This window comes from Dasypus novemcinctus, chromosome 14, assembly GCF_030445035.2.
Source record: "Dasypus novemcinctus isolate mDasNov1 chromosome 14, mDasNov1.1.hap2, whole genome shotgun sequence".
NCBI classification, from domain to species: Eukaryota; Metazoa; Chordata; class Mammalia; order Cingulata; family Dasypodidae; genus Dasypus; species Dasypus novemcinctus.
Window position 1 is genome coordinate 86,736,950 of NC_080686.1, and position 22,775 is coordinate 86,759,724.

The following is a 22,775-nucleotide window of genomic DNA, read 5'->3' on the forward strand; positions in this document are numbered from 1 at the left end:
GAGGAGAAAGTTCATGTCCCAGCCTGATCACATAGCTGGTCATTAACGGGTCCAGGTATTCTGGTTCTTAATACAATGTTCTTTTTTACGTGCCTCCTCCTTTTGGTTGTCTGTATATAAATGTGTGTATGTGTGTGTTTACATTTTCTTTGATCATAGAGGATTATACTCTGCTGTTCTTATAAACTTTAAAAAATTTTATAATATATTCTTATTTGCTCTTAATGAGTGTTTTTGGCTTGTCCAAATAGTCTTATTTTACAGAACTAGCTTAATATTATTAATAAAGGCGAGAGAGATCTGAGAAAAATCAAGATAAGAGTGAGTCTTTCCGTGTGGAGCTGGCCATGCGCAGCGCTGATGCGCGCAAGGAGTGCGGTGCCACGCAAGGGTGTCCCCCGCGTGGGGGAGCCCCACGCGCAAGGAGTGCGCCTGTGAGGAAAGCCGCCCAGCGCGAAAAGAAAGTGCAGCCTGCCCAGGAATGGCACCGCCCACACTTCCCCGTGCCGCTGACGACAACAGAAGCGGACAAAGAAACAAGACCCAGCAAAAAGACACCAAGAACAGACAACCACAGGAGGGGGGGAATTAAATAAATAAATAAATCTTTAAAAAAAAAAAAAAGAGTGAGTCTTTGACTTCCCCTCTGTTATTTGTTAAGTAAATTGAGATCACATGGTCCAGAAAAACAGCTTGTAACAAAAATAGAATCTCCCTCACCTCCTTCTTTTGGACACATTACCAGCACCACCATGGATTTATTTTCATTCCAGGACTGTACAGTTCCCCAGATCCATATTCTCTGCAAAACCTTACTGAACTGTATCCCATTCGTTCCAAGTATCCTGTTTCCTTGCCATTGGGGAATTTCTGGTATGATGCTTATAAAGGAAACAAATTCTTACTTACGTGTTGCCATTTTGCCCTTACTAAGATGTGGCAAATCTGGTTGCATCTGAGGCTCCAACTTTTGGGAACATATTTCTTGATAGAGCGTGGCTCTAAGCAGGGAAAGATGTGGCATTAGAATAATAATTTTAACAAAAACGTAGAAGAATAGATTTGAGGTCACAGATAAGATAGCTAAAGGATATGAAAGATGGGCAATATTCAGAAGTCAGACCACTATTAATTCCATTTTATAGGTAAAGAATTAAATCAGAGAATAAGTGATCATTATACTTGAATGAATTATTTACAACTCAGGAAGTCTGAGTTACCTTAACTGCTCATTTCCTTTGAACAAGGAGGATCTTTTGATTTCACAGAGGCTACTATTCAGGAAGAAAGTGTTTTAGTGAGTCATTTTACCTTAAGCAAGCTAAAGTTGTTTTCCTGTTTGATAGGCCCCATATCAATGAGGGCTTGTATTCTAAGTCTTGCTGTCTGGCCTGCCTCTTATGCTATTGATGCAGAGCAGTACTAGCAGAGCCATCCTCATGCTGATGAAAAAGGGTAACCAAGGACCCAGGGCTGGGGTCTTGTGTGCCCAGTGGGGCAGTCATTTGGCAGTTTCCTTTTCCTCAAAGAAATTTTACTTTAGCCCAGAGAAAATCAGGGTGCTTTTCTCATCATTCCAGAAAGCCATCAGTTTAGCTGTGCCTATTCCACTGGAGATTATCTCCATACTACTATCTTTTTCATGCAAGTGTAAAAATGGTTTCATGTTATATGGTTTAAGGCCAGCTTTCAAGAAATAATTAAATTCTGTTTATTGCCGTTTTTAATCATGTATCCTCATGATGTTCTTCAAAGGTAATTTGGCGGAAATTTGATTTGGTTTGTTAGTCAACAAGGAAATGTTCTCAGACATTTTACTTATACTATTTGCATGAAGAATAATCATATATTAAGGAACCTTACTAAATTATTCAAAACACATTTTGTAAATTATATATTAAGAAGATTATTTTCTAAGAATATCCACTGGATTTTTTTCTTTCCTTTTAGCCACCTCCTCCTTTAGTGAAAGTGATCGAAGACTTGCCTAAGAGTAAACTGAGTTCCAGTGATCTGAAGATGAAAGTAACATCAGGAAGGGTGCAGCGGCCAGCAAAATCAAGGGAGAGCAAAATACAAACTAGAATATTAAAACAAGACTTGAATGATAATTTTGAAAATAAAGAGGTAAGAATATATTATGGTTTTGTTTATCATGACTTTGCTACAGACAAGTCTCATGATTTATATGCCATCATCACTCTTTTCTTGGATAAAGGGAGTATTATATGAAGAAAAGAAAGCTGTAGCTGAAATTAAAATATGCTTCTTTAACATTTTGATACAAAAGTAGTACTTGTTCTTTTTTTCTTAAAGTCAAACAGTGTAGATTTGTACTGTCCCGTATGCTAGCCACTAGTTACATGTGACTGATGAGTACTGGAAATGAGTCTGAATTGAGAGGTGCTCTAAGTTTAAAATATACAACAGGGAAGCGGACTTGACCCAGTGGATAGGGCATCCATCTACCACATGGGAGGTCCGCCATTCAAACCCTGGGCCTCCTTGACCCGTGTGGAGCTGGCCCATATGCAGTGCTGATGTGCGCAAGGAGTGCCGTGCCGTGCAGGGGTGTCCCCGCATAGGGGACCCTCACACGCAAGGAGTGTGCCCTGTAAGGAGAGCCGCCCAGCGCGAAAGAAAGTGCAGCCTGCCCAGGAATGGCACCACACACAGAGAGCTGACGCAGCAAGATGACTCAACAAAAAGAAACACAGATTCCCGTGCCACTGACAACAGCAGAAGCGGACAAAAAGAAGAACATGCAGCAAATGGACACAGAGGGCAGACAACTGGGATGGGGGGGAAGGGGAGAGAAATAAAATAAATCTTTAAAATATATATATATACAACAAATTTTGAAAACAAAAGAAAGATATCTCGTTAATTAATCTTACATTGATTATATGTTGAAATGATTTTTTTTACATTTAGGTTAAATTAAAATATGTTATTAAAATTTTACCTGCTTTTTACTTTTTTTAACGTGGTTCTTAGAAAATTTAAAATTATATATGTAGCTCGGATTATACTTCTGTGGCTCAAAGCTGGAGTAGGTAGCTATGAAGTAAAATAATAAAAATGTACCTTTTTTTGTCTTTATTTTTTTAATATTGCATTCAAAAAATATGAGGTCTCCCTATACCTCCCACCCCCCAAAAATATACCTTTCTTCTTCCCTCTTCCCCATCCCATGCTTCATCCCACTCCCCAGAGTTAACCATTGTTAACAGTCTGTTGGTTTTATTTTAAAAAGCTTCCTGTGCATATATAAAGATACATATATACATACGTATGTTACTGTTTTCTGCTTTTTTACATAAATGGAATCACTATGCATACTATTCTATAACTTGCTTTTATCACCTAACAGATTGAATATCTGTTTATATTAGTACATATAGTACAAAAATAAAAAATATATTTGCATAGCATTGCAATTATGAATATACCTTAATTTATTTAACAGTACCCTACCGAATGGCATTTAGGTTCTATCTAGTCTTCTATTAATATAATCAGTGCTGCAATGGACATCTTTATCTTTGAACATTTGCACAAGTATATCTATAGCATATATTTTTCTTAAAAGTAGGATTTTTAAATCATGCATAAAAATTTTGTTAGTAGTTGCCAAATTATTCTTCAAAAAGGATGCACCAATTTTTTCTTTTTCCAGCTATATTTGAGAGTCTGTTATCCCACATTTTATATATGTGTTTGTATTATTTATTCAAGAAAAAAATGTAGAAATAGCCAGAATGTCTAAGAGTAGATAACTAATTATTTAAATTATGATAGAATCATATTGTAGAAATCTATGGATATTTAAGAATAAAGGGAAACGATTAGAACATGCTAAATATAAAAGTAAGTTATACCACTATATACTTTGATAGTAGTGTGATTTTAAAAAGATATGAGTACCTATGTACTCAGAAGAAAAACTCCATAAAGAAAGGTCAAGATAGAGTAGAATTACCTTTGAGGGAAGGGATTTCAGTGAGTTTAATTTTCTTCTTTATATATATATACATTTTTTTTTCTTCGTAATTTTCTGCCATGAACATACATATCACTATAGAATCAGAAGAAAATATAAATATTAATAGGTAAATTTCTAACATTATTTTCAAAGATTTTTTTAACTTTTCATGGACATGTAGATAAATAAAAAACAGACAAATACACACCCAGAAAAGTACACATAATTGTACAGCTCAGTAAATTTTTACCAACTGAACGTATTCATGTAACCAATACCCAGATGAAGAATTGGAACATTACCAGTACCCCAGAAATCCCCCTTCTGCTTCTTTCCAGATGTTCTGCCCCTTACCTCAAGAAGAACTACTCTCCTGACTTTTAACACCATAGATTTTTTTTGTACTTATATATAAGTTGAATCATGCAGTTTGTACTCTTTTGTGTCTAGCTTCTTTCATTCAACATTATGTTTGAGAAATCCATACACATTGTTAAATGTAGTCCTAAGTTGTTCACTCTTTTAACTGTATAGAATACCATTGTGTGCATAAACCATACTTTATTCATTCTACTGGCGGTGGGAATTGGGGTAGTTTTCTAATTTTTAGACTAGTAGGAATAGTCCTGTTATGAATATTATAGTGTATCTCTGTTAGTGAACATATGTATTTGTTTCTGTTGAGTATAAATCTAAGTGGAATTGCTTGGCCATACGTTATACATATGTTCAGCTTTAGTAAATACTGCCAGTTTTCCCAAAGAGTTGATTGAGTCAATTTACATTCCACTAGCAGTATATAAGGGCTTTAGTTTCTCCATATTCTCACCAATACTTGGTATTTTTCACATTATTTTTAATAACCTCTTTCCTCTAAATATTTTTAAACTATGAAACTTACATTCATAGAAGAGTATATAAAATAGATTACAGTTTAATGAAAAATAATAAAAAGATCACTCATGTAACCTGTTGGGGGTCGCTAAGACCAGGCTTGATGATTTGTTAGAAGGACTCAGCATAAAGTCATATTCATAGTGTGACTTCTTATAACTAAAGAATAGGAAGTAAAATCAGCAAAGAATAAAGGTGCATGGGATGAAGACCAGAGGAAACCAGGCTCAAGCTTCTAAGAGTCCTCTTCCATGGAGTGACGTGGGACATGCTTAATTCCTCCAGTAACAAGTTGTGACAACATGTGTGAAGTATTGTTTGCTGAGGAAACTCATTAGACACTCAGCACCCAGGGTTTTTATTGGGGACAGGTCATATAGGCACTCTCTGTTTAGCACATGCCAAAATTCTAGACTCTCAAAAGGAAAAATTGTTTAGCTTTTAAAAATGAAATAGTAAGTATTAATACAACTCAACTGAATAATTGTCTTTTGTATGGATATAATACATTTTGTTGTGCCATTTATCAGTTGATGGACATTTCGGTTTTTTTCCCCAATTTCGGGCTATTATGAACAAATCTGCTATTTAACATTTATGTACAAGTCTCTTTGTGGATGTGTGTTTTCATTTGCCTTGGATAAATACCTAACAATGAAATTGCTGAGTCATATGATAAGTGTGCATTTAACTTTATAAGAAATTACCAAACTGGTTTTCATAGTAGCTCTACCATTTTTTATTTCTACCAACCTTGTATGAAATTTTCAGTTGTGCTGCATCCTTGTCAACATTTGGTATTGTCAACATTTATGATTTTAGCCAATATAGTGGATGTGTAGTAGTGTCTTAACTATAGTTTTAGTTTGCATTTTCCTGATAAAGAATTTATTTTATATGGATTAATTTATTTCATTCTTACAACAATATTGTGCGTCATACTATTGTTCCTCCCTTTAACCAAATAATTACCGGAAACACAAGAGGGCAATCCCACTCAAGGACAAGTGCAAGACGATGCCGCATGCCTTCAAATGCCATCCATGTGTTGATGACTCCCCAATAGTATATCTTCAGCCCAGTCCTCTACACTGAACTTTAGACTTCATTTGGACATCTCATGATATCATCTTATACTTAAAGCATCTGAGAATGGACAACTGTTGGAAGCCTGTGAAGCATATTGTCTTTCCTCTTCTGAAGCTTAATTTAACTCAGAAGTTCTGAATTAGCTCAACAGACATCCATACTGATACCAGACACAGAGTTCTAGATGGCTCCTATTTCTGACAAAGCCATCTCTTTGACCAGGAAGTTTCCATTGCTTTATAATAAAACATATGTTTCCACCCCTCTTTCCTATAAAGAGAGCAATATAGAAGTGGGATCCCTCTCCTGGGACTCCTGCCACAATGTCTCCAGTCTGTCTATGCCTGACCTATGCCCACCTTTTAGTGGAATGGAAAGAGTTCAAGGGATCGTGCTTACTTTGCTTCTTTTCTGCTTGTGAGTTTCTTCAATAAATGTCCAAAACCAAGCTCCCAATCTTTGCTTCCTCTACCTGGAATCTTCCCCATTTCTGCAAGTGGCAATTCTGTCTTTCTATTTGGTTAGGTCTAAAACTTTAGTTTTTCTGACTTCTTTTCACAGTCCACATAATTGACTCTGTCTTGAAAATAAATCCAAAGTCTGACCACTTATTTCTCAATGCCTCTACTACTTACTACTGTAGTTCAAGCCATCATCATCTCTTGCCTATCCTAACCAGTATTGATGCTTCCACCTTAGCCCCCTAAGTCTGTTCTTAACTCAGCAACCAGAATGACCCAGTTAAAAATGTAACTTAGAGTATATCACTTCCCTGCTCAAAATCCTCCATAACTCCCTCACTTGGAATAAAAACTGAAATCCTTACAATGGCCTATGAAACTCCATAGAACAGTGCAACCCATTAGTTCCCTGACCTCATTTCCTCCAATACTCTTCACTCCTACCAAAAGTGGCCTCCTTACTACTTGAAAAATATTCTAGGTAAGTTTCTTTACACTCTGCCTGGAATGATTTTCCCCAGATAGCTGCATGACTTGTACCTAAGACTTTCAGTGCTTTGCTCAAGGTCACATTCTTGGTGAGCCTCCTTTGACCACTTACTTAAAACTACAATTACACCAGCCCCCACCTACATCACTTTTCCTTCTTGCTTACTCCCAATTCCCCTTTTCTAGTACTCCCTTCCCTGCTTTGTTTTTCTTCATAGCAGTTGTCACCTTGTAACATGCTATGTATTTTAACTTAGTTTATTTGCCTTTTTTTAAAATCATTGTTGCTCTCCCCCCAATCTGTGTTCCTAAGACCTAAAAAAAAAAAATGAATTGATGCAATGGCTTAAAAGGTAGAATGGCTAAAAAGAGCAACAAAATAAATCAGGAAATCTGACTTTGAATCTTGAGCTGGCTTTATTTAGCAATTTTGTGACCTTGAACAAGTCATGAACTTTTCTGACCTTCCCTTTCCTCAAAAGAAGAAGACACCATCTCATCCGTTCTATGTAGTTGGTAGGATCAAATGAGAATCTATGAAAACAGCTTTATAATCCTAAAATCTATAAAGTGTTATCTTTCCGTTAATATAAAAATTGACTTAAAAGTTTTAGATATAAGGGGCTGTCATCAGAATCTGATGTCTGTTATTATCGTATAGGATAAAACAGTGAACTAGATCTGTTTTTTTTCTGCCTTCATGCTTTTGTGCTGGGAATTGCCCAGAACTAAAAAAAAAAAAAAAAAAAAAGGAAGGAAGAAGACAGGGAGAGATAGATAGTAGAGCTAGAAAGAAGAAAATATCAGTGTGCGTTGCTCTTGATGGAGGGTTTGACAAGTAGTGGTCTGTGGGCCCAATCTGGTCACATGAGCTAAGAATGCTTTTTATATTTTTAAATGGTGACATTTTAAACTGTTATATAAGTGCCTTCATAATATCCTTGCTTTTCCCTCTTGGCCGACAAAGCTTGAGGTATTTACTTCTGGCCCTTTACAGAAGAAGTGTGCCAAACCCTGGTCTAGGGTAAGGAATGTGTCATGAAACTATCTGCTGTGTATATGCACATTCAGGAGTGACGTACCTGTATGTATGTGTACATACATGCATGGGTAGAGAGTCACATAATGTAAACATATTTCTTACTGTGTATTGTGTTATGAAGTTGGAAAGCCACTAGTGGGCTAGATGACCTTTTGTTATCTTTTCAGTTTCATATTACTTACTGCTACTGTCTTCCTCTTTATAGAATGAATTGTCAGATGGTTTAAACAAAAAGCGTCTACAAATCTTACTAAAAGGCTATGGTGAATATCCAACAAAATACAGGTAAAATTTAAGTTCTTTCATGTTAAATCAATTTTACCAAAAAAAGGGTTTTTGCCTAAAATTATATTTTAATTTCAGAATGTTCATTTGGCGTTCCCTGCTACAACTGCCTGAAAATCACACTGCATTTAGTAGCTTAATAGATAAGGGTATTCATGTGGCATTTCTCAATCTTCAGGAGAAATACCCCATCAAAAGTAGAAAACTGCTCAGAGTATTACAGAGGTATGTTCAAAATATTACAGCAATGTATATGAAACCTATAACTAATTGCAATCTTCTTTTAAAATCTTCTTTATAAAATATTTGTCAACCTTGGTCTCCATGTGTGGTGTGTCTCATTTTAAAAACAAAACTTGTATTGTGTATATAATACATTTCAGTATTAATTTGTTGTGTTCTAGAAAATAAGAATCTTTCAGACAATTAAAAGGAAAAAGAGACATAGTAGAAAGGTTTGAACTTGAAGGCAGAGGACCTAGTTTTGAACATTATTTTATCACTTAACTGTGATGTAGGGCATGCCACTTTACTTCTCTTGGTCTTAATTTCTGTATCTGAAAAGGTGGGTAATAACACCAACAACATAAGATTATTGAGGAGATTAAATGAAATAATCTTTTTTAGAATGTTTACATCAGAGTCTGATACATAGTAAACATGCAATAAATATTAATAATGATATTATCATTATTTTAACAGTGATAATGATAACTAACACTTATAAAGTGCTTTACATATAGTAACTAATTTTACAGATAAAGAAAGTAAGGTTAGATAACTTGATCAAGTTATACTTGTGGTAGATATGGAATCTAGCCAGGCTCCAGAGTCTGAAATTTATTTTTTCACAAAGTTTTTATTATGAAAAATTTAAAGCATAAAAGTAGAGAGTCTAGTATAATGAATCCCTCATATCCATCACCCAGCTTCAGCATTCACCAACTCATGGTCAATCTTGTTTCATTAACATCTAACACACTCTACCCCCATCCCAACATATACTCCCTCTGCCAGATATTTCCACGTTTATCTCTATAGTATAAGGACTTTTTTTCCCTTCATATAAGCTTACTAACATTATTACAACAAAAAGAATTAGCAATAATTCATTTTATCTGAGATATCCTCAGATATCTAGTCAGCATTCCTCTTGCCCTGGTTGTCATAATTTTTTATGGTAAACTCATTCAAATCAGGGAATAAACAAGATGCACTCATGATATTTGGTTGATATGTCTTTTTAAGTCTCTTTTAATCTACAGATTCCCATTCGTTTTTCTTTGCAATTTATTTGTTGAAGAAACCAGGCCATTTAACCTGTAGAGTTCTCCATACTCTGGACTTTGCTGATTGCATTCCCATGGTGTTGTTTAGTATGTTTGTCTTTCTCCTGTATTTACTATAATAAAGTGGTCATTAGAGCTATAAGCTTGATCTGGTTCAATCCTCCCCCACTGATGTTTGCTTCTTTGTTATGCAAGAATATTTTGTAGGTGGTTTTATGTGTTTCTGTTAGTAGGTTTATAATGATTGCTTGTTTGTCTTCTTGTGATGTTACTGGCCATTGGTTCTATTAACAACTCTTTGGTAAGATAAATCCCAAATAGAAAAGGCATGTTAAATGTTTGGTACTTTTTAATAAGTTGGTTACTGTGGTACCTCTAAAAGTGACCATGTATTCATTATGAACTCATAGATTTAAACATATACTTGATATATTAAAATCCATTGTAGTTACTATGCTTATTGTCCCATCTTTGGCCTGTGGGCATGTCCTAAGTTAGTTGCTGAATCCAGTAATCTTTTTTAGCTTTGAATTCTGGTGTGACAATATATTCCATGTTCACTTCGTACGTTTCCTTCCCAGGCCTGGAATCAGCCGTTTCTTCAAAGAATCCTGGTTCCCTTTTACAGGACTTGGTATTAGAAATCACAATCTGGACTCTAGGGTTCTTAATATTATTAAATTGGTCATCATTTCTAAGCCTTTTCAATGGACGCAAGCAAGAATTCACTAGATATTTTCAATTCAGATTTTCGATTACAAGTTTTTGCCTAGCTTGTTTGGTTTTATATTTGTATCTTTTTCTCTTAAGCTGAAATCTTGATTCCTAACAGCATTAATATAATTCCTTATTTTCTTTATATACAAACATACACATTTTGTAAGCATTAAGTGTAGCATTGCTTATAAAATATTGGAAACAACTATAATGCCCAAAAGTAGTGGTAAAGTCCAGATATTTCCATGTGAAGCTATCTTGCACATCTGTAAAATATCATGAGGAAGCTGTACATACGCTGATAGAAACTATTTCCAAGATACTGTTACTGAGCAAGGGCTTACTGCCCAGTGCACACAGAAGTCAATGCCATGACATAAGGATTTTGAGAAAAGAGCGTTAATGCAAGTCTACCAGCATGGAGACATGAGACAGGCTCAAATCTGTCTCCTTGAAAGTCTAAAGAGCTTAGGGATTTTATGGGATTCAAACAAAGGGAGGGAAAGGTAGTGAAATCATACATTGTTTGGTTATGTTTCAGTTATAGTTAATAGGGAGCATGCAGACACAGTCCAAGAAGCCCTTCAAAATTGATAAAAAGCTAGCTGGGGTAAGCACAAACTGGCTGTACGTGAGGGCTGTAAGTGAGGGACTGGAAGGGAAGCATTTGGTGGGATAACTACAATAACAAGTAAAGGAATGGAGACTGGCTATAAGTGAGCAGCAAGGAAGGCATCTCGTTACAGCAATGTTATAAATTCCTCATTTAACATAAATTACAATAATAAGTGAATCAAATCCACTGTAGTCCGAGGTTTCAATACTATTAACTGAAAAATGCAAGGGATAGAACAATTTATAATATGTTACCATTTGTGATTTTTTGGTAAGAATTTATGCTTTTAGAAGTGGTTGTTTCTGGAGAGGTGAACTAGATGATAGCAGTAGGAGGGAGAATTTTTGCCAAATATACCTTCTGTATCAGATTTTTCATCAAGGGAATGTTTATTTAAATAACTTTCAATAGTAAATTATTGTTTTCTGATCTTTATTTCCTTATTTTATTCACAGAACCCTATCTTCATTAGCTCACTGGTCTGCCATCTTTAGTGACACACCATATCTTCCACTTTTGGCTTTTCCATTTGTAAAATTATTCCAAAACAACCAACTCATCTGTTTTGAGGTTGTCGCTACTCTTATAAGTAAGTAAAAAATGATTAAATAATTAAATCAAGAGTGGATTCTTGTATATTTTCTTGATGTTTTTTGCAACTTTTAACAATTCTAGATTTCTTTACCTTTTAAGTCAGAGTATAAAATTATCAGGTATAGCGCATAAGTGAATAATTCAGACATTTATACATAAACTTTTAAAGTATAAGACTATTTAGATAGTTGCATTTTAGAAGATTGTTATAAAGTGGATTTTGTTAGCAAGAAGAATACAAAGCCTTCACTTACTAAAAGTCAGTTATTCTTCACAGGGCTCTTGTGAGCATGTACAGCACTGAGCGCCCAATGCCTTTTAAAGCCCACATGTTAGCTGCTGTCCTCCTTATCACCCTTAACAGTTAGACTGCTAGCAGTTGAACCCAGGCAGTTAGACTCCAGAGCCTGTACTCCAACCATTGTGCTTCCTGCCTATCATCATCATCTACACCAAACTGATATTAGTGGGAAGAAACTTCAATGACTGAAACGAACTCTTTTTAAAAAATGAGCCATTTTTTTTCATTTTAGTAAAATCCAGTCAGTTTAACAGTTAGTAAACTGGATCCAAATTACAGAATGGTTTAATGAAGAATCAGTTAATATGGATATTTCTCTTGTACAAAAGAAATATACACTTAATTATAATAACATAATAAAATTCCAAAAAGTAGAAGAAAAAAGGTTGAAACATACATATTGTAACTATTTTGGTTTATTTCTCTGTAGACTTTTTTATTTTATAACAATTTAATTGTTTCGATAAGGTTTTATTGACAATAGAAAATTAGAAAAATATAAGAAAATTTACAAAAGAAAATTCACCAGGATTCCTCTTCTCCAGAGATAATCTTTGATAATTGATGAGTTTCTTATAAGAGAAATGTTCTTTGTCTTAGTTTGCTATATTGCTATGACAAATACCACACAATGGGTTGGCATAAAAAAACAGAAATTTATTGGACTTAGTTTTGAGGCGAAAAGTTCAAAATCAAAATATCACCAAGACTTGCTTTCTGCCTGAGTCTGTACATTCTGGTGTGGGTCACCGGCAATGCTTAGGGTTCCTTGGTATACCTGCCTCCCCCCACATGGCAGTGTCCTCTCCTCTCTCACTTCTGCAGCTTTCAGGGTCAGTTTGTAAGGTCTCCAGTAATCTGGGTTAAGACCCATTCTCATTGAATTGGGCCACTCCTTAATTAAAAATAACATCTTCAAGAGGTCCTATTTACAATGGGTTCACACCCACGGAAATGCAGATTAAGATTAAGAACATGTGTTCCTTGGGGTATGTAATTTAACCTACCACATTATTTTTTTTTTTAAGATTTATTTATTTCTCCCCTCCCCCTGTTGTCTGCTCTTTTTGTCCATTTGCTGTGTGTTCTTCCGTATCTGCTTGTATTCTCATCAGGAGGCACTGGGGATCTGTGTCTCTTTTTGTTGCGCCATCTTGCTGTGTCAGCTCTCCATGTGTGTGGCACCACTCCTGGGCAGGCTGCAGTTTCATGTGGAGCAGCTCTCCTTGTACAGGGGCCACTCCTTGTGCTGGGGAGGGGCGGGCGGCAGGGGCAACCTTACGCAGGGGCATCCCTGCCTGGGCTAGCACTCCCTGCACGCAGCAGCACTCCACATGGGCCAGCTCACCACACAGGCCAGGAGGCTCTGGGTATCAAACCCTTGGACCTCCTATATGGTAGGTGGACACTCTATCTGTTGAGCCACATCTGTTTCCCAACCTACCACATTCTTAAACAACATAATCTATTACCCGCATAACATAGTACTTCATTTTAAGGGTGTACCATAATTTATTTATTTATCCCATATTGCTGGACTTTATTTGCTGTTATATACATTTCTCCTATTTTTATAAGCCAAATAACCATTATTATTGACTTTATGGTATTACATAGTGAAAACGCACTAATTTAATCTATTATTGGACTTTTAGTTTCTAGTTTTCACCTATTAAAAGTAACAATGCTATAAGCATCTTCGATTACAACTATTTATAATCATTTCCCTTGGGTAGATTTCCAGAATTGATATTACTAGATCATGAAATATGAATATTCTAATTGATTTCCCAAAGGGTTATATTGTACTAGTTTACCCTGATAGTAGCACTGTTTAGACTCTTGGGTGTTTTAAAAGGAAAAAGAACAAATTATGTCTAATTTAGGTAGGTGTACAAAGCTGTGTTTTTTATTTCCAATAAAATATCATTACATAGCTGAAATAGAATTATTTGCTAAGGAAATTGATTTTTTACTTCTGAACAAACATACCTAAAATTTAAATAGAAGGGATTACTATTTTATTTTTTTTTCCATTTTTAAAATTTATTTATTTTTTCTTACTATTGTTTCTTCATGATGGTAAACATGAGCAGTGAGTCTCAAAACTAGTTTTATTTAATAAGCATTTGCTGTACTTCAAATAAATAATAGCAATGATTGGGATAAAACCATGGTTCTAGCTTTCATTTCTTCAATCTAGTTGGGACCTAGAAGAAATTTTGAAGAAAAACAGTGTTGGGGAAATATAACAAAAGCAAGATATAATTAAGCCCAGGAAACCTCTCCACAAAGGTAGAAGAGAAAATAATTTTATTATTAAATAAGCTTTAAACCAGAATGTGACACATAAAGAGTGCAAAGAAAGAAAGAAAGAAATTTCATCCTTTTATGGAACCAAGCATATATAACCCATTACATCCTGGTCCTCAAGTAAGAGGACTTGAAAGCACCATTCATTCATTTATCACACATAGTTCATCTTATATTCACCTGGTAATTGGGTGACCTTCGTGTTTGCTAATTGTCTCTAGCCACAGGAATATTAGAACTTATCTTTCTTTTACAGGTAGATAGTTAAAATTTGGAACCAGATGCTTAAATTAAACTCCTGTGGAAATGGGGAGATAAGGGTGCTATTTTCCTTGATGTTTACATTGCAGAGCTGGCTCTCAGGTCCTGGCAAACGTTTATTTAGCTTTTAAAAAGACTTAGCTTTATCTCAAAATGACAGTGAAAGACTTTACATTTAAAGTTTTCCTAAGAAAATGCTCCAAGAAAAGAGAAAGGGTAGGGGGTGTCTCCCTTTTTGAGCTAGGGAAAATTAATGTTTTTCTTTTTCAGTTTGTATTTACCACTACAAAACATTTCTATGTATGATTTGGTACATATTTTAAACATTCATTAGAGTGTCTTTTTATGACCAGGAAGAAATTCTTAACTTTGGGTTTAGTAAAGAATTGCCACACAATTATCATTTCTCTGTATTCTACTATCACTTCTGTTTCTAGATCCTCTACCCATATTTTTGTTGGAGGTGCACCAAAGCAGAATAAAGATAATTAGAAGAATGCAAACTGCTACTATATAAGGCAGGGCTTCCTCTTGCCTAATGGAAAATAGTGTTCTATTGATGAAAGTTAAATTTGAATGAAAGGACCAGGACTTGTATATATGTGTGTGTGTTTAATTCCCAGAATTACCAGTTTCTGGGACATAGTAGTAAGAACTTACTAAATGTTGATGAACTGGATCTTCCTTTTCAAGCTAATTTATCTAAAAGCAGCAGTCTAAGGAAGTTGAAATAGTTCTTCGAAAGCTTAGTCTATAAGCGTTTATATATGATTTAATTATTAACTCAAATTTAAGTACTCGCTAATAAATGAAATAATGTAATTCTAGACTTGGAAACCTCCTATAAACCACGTGCAATCCAATCTTCTGCTCATAGAAGCTTTCTTTGCTCATTTGAGAAAGAGGAGATCTTATTTTTAATGGACAAAATCACCACTCAATATTTGAAACCCAAAAGCTAATTTATTAAATTACTTAAATAAGAGCAAGCCATGGGAATTAGACGTAAGCTAATGGAGCAAAATGAACTGATGATCTTATATAGGACTTTTGAAAAGAATTTGTTTTGGGGATGTACTAGTACAAAGCCCAAGTGAGTTGAAATCAGATGCTTATTCACTGGAGTGGTTCTACTTTCTAGCTTTCACAGAATGCCCTTGTAACTGATTGGTTGGTTTTCAAAGTCAAACTTACTGAAACAAGTTGTCATTGATCAATTAGATTTAAAGCCAGTTCTCATGATTACTTAGTAATCATGGCTATAGAACAATCAACCATTTCCTAGTAACAGGAACTTTTTTAGTCTCATTACAATATTTAACATTCAGGGATACAGTATTTCCCATTTATTTATTTATTTATTTAATTTCTCCCATCCTATCCCCTCATCGTTTTGCTCTTGCTGTCTGCTCTCTGATCTGTTCATTGTGTGCTCGTCATCTTTTTTTCAGGAGGCACCAGGAACCAAACCTGGGACCTCCCATGTGTGAGGGAGGTGCCCAATGGCTTGAGCCACCTTAACTCCCATTTATTTTTATTAATTGCTCTCAATATGTAAGAATGGAATTTTGAACATTTTTTTAAACTTTTCAACTTTTGAATTAGGTGCGAATTTAAGTAGGCTTGTGAAAATTGACATGTTAACATTTAAAAACTAAAGATTTCTTTATTCATGGGCATGTTGAGGACATAAAGAGTAGGTACATTTGAATTGCAAAGTGCTTTGATAATATAGAAGGCTTCTTAAAGATACATTTTCATTTTTCTTCACAGTCAATTGGTGTCAACATTGGTTTGAGTATTTTCCTAATCCTCCTATTAATATTCTTACTATGATAGAAAATGTTTTGGCATTTCATGACAAGCAACTGCTGCAACACTTCATGGATCATAATATAACTTCCCAGGTATGAAATATAAGGCTGGTATAATAAGATAACTTATTTTAGAAGCTAACATTGGTTCCGGTATAAATAAAACAGTATTTTCTTGAAAGTATATAATAAAAAGCATACTATATTCTGTATTTTTAGCAATATTCCATTCTTTTTTCTTCATTGAACAGGTTTTCCTGAAAATGTATAAAGTAATGAAGGGTTCAAATTAAGTTAGTTCTTTTCAGAATTATGTATTTTGATTAATGACTTTAATAGCTTAAATCAAACTTAGTAGACTATTATCCATGACTCTATTATAACTTTCCCTAGAAAACTAATGAATTTTTCCTTATTTATTTTAGTTATATGCATGGCCTCTTCTTGAAACTGTGTTCTCTGAAGTACTGACAAGAGAGGAGTGGCTAAAATTATTTGATAATGTCTTTTCCAATCATCCTTCATTCCTTCTGATGACTGTTGTAGCTTACAACACATGTTCTAGAGCGCCTTTGCTCAACTGTAATCTTAAAGATGATTTCGAGGTAAATATCCTTGTTCTTAAGTGGAGGTTCCCAAATTTCATTCATTTCAGTTGAATAAACCCTTTGTATATTGAGTACCTATTGTATGCCAGGCACTGGGGCGGGGTGCTAGCAATACTGTGGAGAATTAACTGATCCCTGCACAGTTTGTAGACAGTTTATCAAGAAATCACAACAGACTCTTATTCTTACAATCATAGCATCAGAAAAGAATCAAGATATTATTGGGGTTTTGTGCTTTTTTACATTTAAAAAGGACATTTAACATTGAATAGTTGTTTATTCTGTGTGTAATCTTATTAATGACCCATCTGGCCTGTGCTGGTCTGGATATTATAGGTAGGAAAAGGTAACTGTGAGGGAGCTGATGTAGCTCAAGTGGTTGAGTACCTGCTTTCCATGTACGAGGTCCTGGGTTCAATCCCCGATACCTCCTAAAAACAAAAAACAAACAAACAAAAAACCCAGCTCTCATTGGGAGCAGACAGCTCAGTGGCTGAGCGGCCTGCTTCCCATGTATGAGGTCCTGGGGTCAATCCCCAATAACTATAAGAGTTTTGAGGTTTGGCTGAAAATTAACTGACAGAAAACCTTAGAGGTAGCTTTGAAAAGGAGAGGCTCTTTGGTAGGCACGATGAATTTTTTTTAAATGCCGTGGTTCTTATCAAATTAAACTTTGCTTTTAATTCACGATCACAAGACATATACCTATGTATATTTTAGAATTCTGATCTTCCAGCAGAACAAGATAATGTGGAAACATATGGGGGATTTTTTTTAAACCTCAACGTGAATTTATTTTCAAAAGTTTATTTATTTTGGATTTGGGAACAATAAATCCAAGCTCAAGAGTGTATGCCACTGTTGAAGCATTCTTTTTTCCACTGTAAAGGAAGCCTTCATTTTGAAATAAAAACATTTTATTTCAAAAGTTTATAATATGGCTTTAGATTGTATTACATTTTAAAAATATGAAATTGGATCTTCATTTTAAAACTTGGGTTAAGAAAATTTAGGGAATTTGCACCAAAAAATCCTCTTGAAGACAAATACACATTTATATATATTTTAATTCTTTTGTTCTTCCTAAGTGCTTTGCTCTGTAAATCCTGACTTAAATGCAAAATTTTCTTACAGTATTTTTTTCACCATCGGAATAACCTGGATATAAATGTTGTAATTAGAGAAGTTTATCATCTCATGGATACCACACCTGCTGATATTCATCCAGAGGGCATGCTTGGTGTTTTTGTTGCGCTAACAAAAGGGCAATATCCAGTATTTAATCAATACCCAAAGTTTATTGTAGACTATCAGACACAGGAACGAGAAAGAATAAGGAATGATGAATTGGATTACTTAAGAGAGAGGTAATCATGGAATAGTTGTTTGTTTTCGATAGAAATGGAATCTGTTGTATATTTAACCAAGAAAGTATTTTTTATGAATAATTCATTTAAACAAGTATTTGTGTAAAATCAGAGTTTGAAGGCTGAAAATATTTTTATAGATATTTAATTCTTACATATAGAAGTAAAAGCAATTACATATTAATTGGATACACATACTGTATTTTGATTGCTCTTGGCCTTAAATTACTTGAAGTTTTTTTATTCAGATTTTCATTATTACAAGTGGTACTGTCTTCTTAAGGCAGACCGTTGAAGATATGCAAGCTGAAGTAGACCAGCAAAGAGTCGAAGATGAAGCTTGGTACCAAAAACAAGAACTACTTCGTAAAGCTGAAGAAACAAGAAGAGAAATGCTCTTACAAGAAGAAGAAAAGATAATACAACAAAGACAAAGGTGTTTTATCACTTAAAAAATTCTGGATATATAAGTTAGTTGGGTAATTTTTATTTTCTTTCTTTTTTTATTATGTGAACAATTATAGAAACAAAAGTAAATATAGCATTATCCAGCTGCAGTATTTTCATTAAGCAAATATTTGAGTTAATAAAAAGATATCGTTACTCCTTGGGGTCCATAGCCAGGCGGTCCAGCCTGTCCTGCTGGTCCTGGGGGCTCAGGGATGCCAGGATCCCTGGAGGACCCTGCTCCCCTTTTCACTATTCAGGGCCTGTGACAAAAGGAACATGTGTGGACAGTGCTTTAGTCCAGTATCTCCTTACAACAGGCTGTTCTTACCATTTATTTGAATACCATTTAGGCCATCATCGAGAAGATGTTGATTTAAAAATCAATTGGCATTTGATGGGAATTATTCCTAATATAAGAGTACGGTATGGTGTCTGCTGTTCTGTGCCCTTTGAAATTTAAGAACATTTCGTTAACTTGGAATTGTCTCCCCCATAAGATACCCTACAATGATATGCTTCTAAGTTCAAACTGACAAAATGTCATTAGAGGTGAAATTCATGTTAATGATACATTTCTAAAATAAAACCAGTATACCATGCATTTTATTTATATATTTTTTCCTTATAAATATCTAGTAAGTTTTTAAAATTTCATAGGTGGCAACTTTGAAAATGAATGATATAGGTTAAAGAAGTTGAATTTGACAAAAAAGATATCTTTATATACCACTTCTCAAAAAATTGGTATATAGTAAAATATAATTAATTCTAAAGCTATCCAAATATGATATAACTTGGCACTGATTACTCAGAAGTAATATAGGATCATGTGGTACCTTGAAGGACGCTGTTAAAAAAAACATTCATTATTTACAGTGGGTAGAAATGCTTCATGAATAGAGTACTAGGTAAATCATCTTTAGTAGAGCATAATTTTTAAAATTGTGTTTTAAACTTATGTGACTTGACAATTGGCACATCAAATGAATATCTCTTATGCAGTTCATACTTTGGAGGATGGGAAGAAGTATTAAATGCTTATTCAAAAATATGTTAAGTAAACATTTTAAATTGCTTAAAATTATGGGGTGAGCATTGAGAGACTAAGCCTAATTTTTAGGCAACTCTCACTTTTATAAAACTTTTATTTATTCTGATTCTTGAGTGGGACTTTATGAAATATTTCTAGTGTGGATTAAAATAAACAACTGAACTAAGCCTTTAACCTTATACTACAATTCTAAATGCATAAGCCTAAATCATACTTTATAACTTTGGAGCTTTTTTTGGTATTCTTCTTTCAAATAAAAGATATAAGTTATATTGAAACAATCCAAATAGTAGGTCTGTCAGAACTTTTGAATATAAAAAAGGATACCTACACATATACAAAAAGGATAGCCAATTGCATGTGACCACTTGCCATCTTCATAAATGCAAATTTGTTTTGTAATACTAGTTAAATTCAGAAACCAGATCAAAAGAGGTGGCAGACAGCCATTGTTGTGAAACCTACTACTTTTCTATTTAAATCTTTGTTGGGAAATGTTTTATTTGTTCCTTTTGATGTATTTTGTACTTAAAGACTAGCTGCTGTGAAAAGAGAGCTGAAAAGAAAGGAAATGCATTTACAAGATGCTGCAAGGAGGCGTTTTCTGAAGCACCAGCAAGATCAACGTGAAATGGAACTAAGAAGACTTGATGATGAGATTGAAAGAAAGGTTTATATAACTTTTCTAAGTACTTATACATTATCCCTATTTACTCTCTTTTTAAGTGTGATGAACACCTTTAATTTAAATATTATTCCTAGAGTCACAATGAATACTAAATAACCCCTTTACTTTTATTTACTTTTCCCCTCATATAGCTATTCTTATTTACTTTTGTATTCCATAAATGGTTAAATATTTAAGTAATGCCAGGAAAAATTAATCAAGTTTACCTGAGTTTTTGGTGGCTATTTATCTAAAAATTGAAATACCAGTATCAATTAACTATTAAGTTAATTGTGATTAGGGAGAAATACTATTTTGCTTATAAAAATTCACCCATGAGCAGTATAATAAAATTCCAGTCCAAAATATATGAAGTTAAAAATGAACCTCTATTCTTCAGTCATTTCATTCCCAGAGATAAACTGTTAAAAATGTTTAAATACATAGCCTTTCAGTTATTTTTCTATAAAGAAATAATTGTATTCATATTTTCCTAATTTATACAAAAGTAGGATTAATCTCTGTGTGTTTTGTTTTTGAAACCTGCTTTTTTATAATATATATTGAATATCTTTTTATATTAGTATATGTGGATCTATTTCTCATTTTTATAGCTGCATAGTATTTCCATTGTATGAACATGCTGTGGTTTGTTTAATCCTTTGCTTTGGACATTTAGATTGTTTGCAAACCCAATTCCCATTACATTAAATACTTTTAATGGGTTTTTCAAATCACAAGATTAATATATATATATTAAAAGTTGTTTTGCACATTCTTTTTTGTATTCACAGTTTGTTATTCTGCCATAGGTATACATGAGAGATCAAGAAATTGCTACCACAGCAAAAGACCTAGAAATGAGGCAGCTGGAACTCGAATCACAGAAAAGACTTTATGAGAAGGTATAAATCAGCTATTTACAATATAAGAAAAGCATGGTTTGTACAAACCCTTTTTAGACTATATTTATTCATGGCTTTTTAATTAGTTTTTTTAAGCATTACTTATTGTCATCCAGGATTAAAAGGTAGCCAGAATGTCTGAATGAATGGAGTTTTTTGCTATTTTTTCCCCCAAGAATATACACTATGGCTTTATTATAAGTCATCCAGTCAATGCAGATACATAGAGGGTTTGGGGAAGGTTGTTTTTTTTTTTTAATAAATTTTATTGAAGTATATCATTCATACATGAGCATACATAAACAGTAAATATATAGTAAAATTTGTGAATTTACAAAACAAATATACAAATCATACAAGGCTCCCATCCATCTTCCCACCACCAACACCTTGCATCGTTGTGAAACATTTGTTACAAACTATGAAAGATCATCTGTCAAAATATTACTAACTATAGTTACAGTAAAGCTAATTAAAACTTCTACATACATTAAACATCAGTAGTCCATTCAGTCCTCTTATCTCCTTTAAGAATCCACCACCTACCACCAGGGCTTAAAGGTATTTTCCAATAATTTCTTCTAGATGTTTTATGGTTCTTGCTTTTATTTTTAGTTTTTTGATCCATTTTGAGTTAATTTTTGAATAAGGTGTGAGATAGGGGCCTTCTTTCCTTCTTTGAGCTATGGATGTCCAATTTTTTTTCAGCACCATTTGTTGAATGGATTGTTCTGCCTGAGCTGTGTGAGTTTGACAGGCTAGTCAAAAATCACTTGACCGCACCTGTGAGGGTCTGTTTCTGAACCATAAATTTGGTTCCATTGATCTATTGCGTCTGTTTTTAGGCCAGTACCACGTTGTTTTTACCACTATAGGTAGGTATTATGATTTAAAGTCTGGAGATGAGGGTTCACTTTTCCTTTTTATGATGTTTCTGGTTATTCAGGACTCCTTACCCTTCCAAATAAACTTAATGATCATGTTTTCAATTTTTTCTTTAATGCTGGTGGAATCTTTATTGGGATTGCATTAAATCTGTATATCAATTTGAGTAGAATTGACATCTTAATGATATTTAGTCTTCCAATCCATGAGCATGGAATGTTCTTCCAGTTATTTAGGGCTTTTTGGATTTGTTTTAACATTGAGTTGCAGTTTTCTGAATACAAGTGCTTTACATCATTGGATAAGCTTATTCCTGACTATTTGAGTTTTATCTGTCATTTTATTTTCACCACTCTTTTGACATTTAGTTACTTTTATTGATCTAGTCTTCAGTTTTAGACTCTCTTCCAGGCCCCTCTCTCCTGTCTTTTCTTTTCACACTCTAGCACACCCTGTAGAAATTCTGGTCTCTACTTAGAAATTCTCTCAGGTTCTGTTTATCTGTGAATATTTAATTTCACCCTCATTTTTTAAAGACAGTCTTGCTGGATGTAAGATTCTTGGCTGGAAGTTTTTCTCTTGTAGTATCTTAAATATATCAGACCACTGTCTTCTTGCCTCCATGGTTTCTGGTGAGAAATCAGCACTTAATCTTATTGGATATCCCTTATGTGTTATGTATTGGTTTTCTC

General features: G+C 34.1%; 1 protein-coding gene and 1 long non-coding RNA gene across 9 annotated transcripts in view; one reads left to right on the forward strand and one right to left on the reverse strand.

The window, feature by feature from the left end:
- Window positions 1-22,775, forward strand: part of TBC1D31 (TBC1 domain family member 31) — a 74,920-nt gene that overhangs the window by 35,011 nt on the left and 17,134 nt on the right. For 6 of the 8 annotated variants that reach the window (XM_071208015.1, XM_071208016.1, XM_058275973.2 and 3 more), the window contains 10 exons: window positions 1,951-2,127; window positions 8,166-8,245; window positions 8,324-8,470; window positions 11,323-11,456; window positions 16,110-16,243; window positions 16,576-16,755; window positions 17,893-18,125; window positions 18,409-18,561; window positions 20,161-20,296; window positions 21,106-21,198. In XM_071208015.1, coding sequence (XP_071064116.1) covers window positions 1,951-2,127; window positions 8,166-8,245; window positions 8,324-8,470; window positions 11,323-11,456; window positions 16,110-16,243; window positions 16,576-16,755; window positions 17,893-18,125; window positions 18,409-18,561; window positions 20,161-20,296; window positions 21,106-21,198 — 1,467 coding nt within the window. Of the gene's footprint in view, window positions 1-1,950; window positions 2,128-8,165; window positions 8,246-8,323; window positions 8,471-11,322; window positions 11,457-16,109; window positions 16,244-16,575; window positions 16,756-17,892; window positions 18,126-18,373; window positions 18,562-20,160; window positions 20,297-21,105; window positions 21,199-22,775 lie in introns of all 8 variants that reach the window. The other 2 variants (XM_058275975.2, XM_058275980.2) reach the window with 1 other exon arrangement.
- LOC131273307 (uncharacterized) overlaps window positions 2,965-22,775 on the reverse strand; it is a 48,049-nt gene continuing 28,238 nt past the window's right edge. Inside the window, exons 3-4 of the long non-coding RNA XR_009180496.2 lie at window positions 3,983-4,078; window positions 2,965-3,060 (exon numbers count right to left, since the gene is read on the reverse strand). This is a non-coding gene — a long non-coding RNA (uncharacterized lncRNA). The remainder of the gene's footprint in view (window positions 3,061-3,982; window positions 4,079-22,775) is intronic.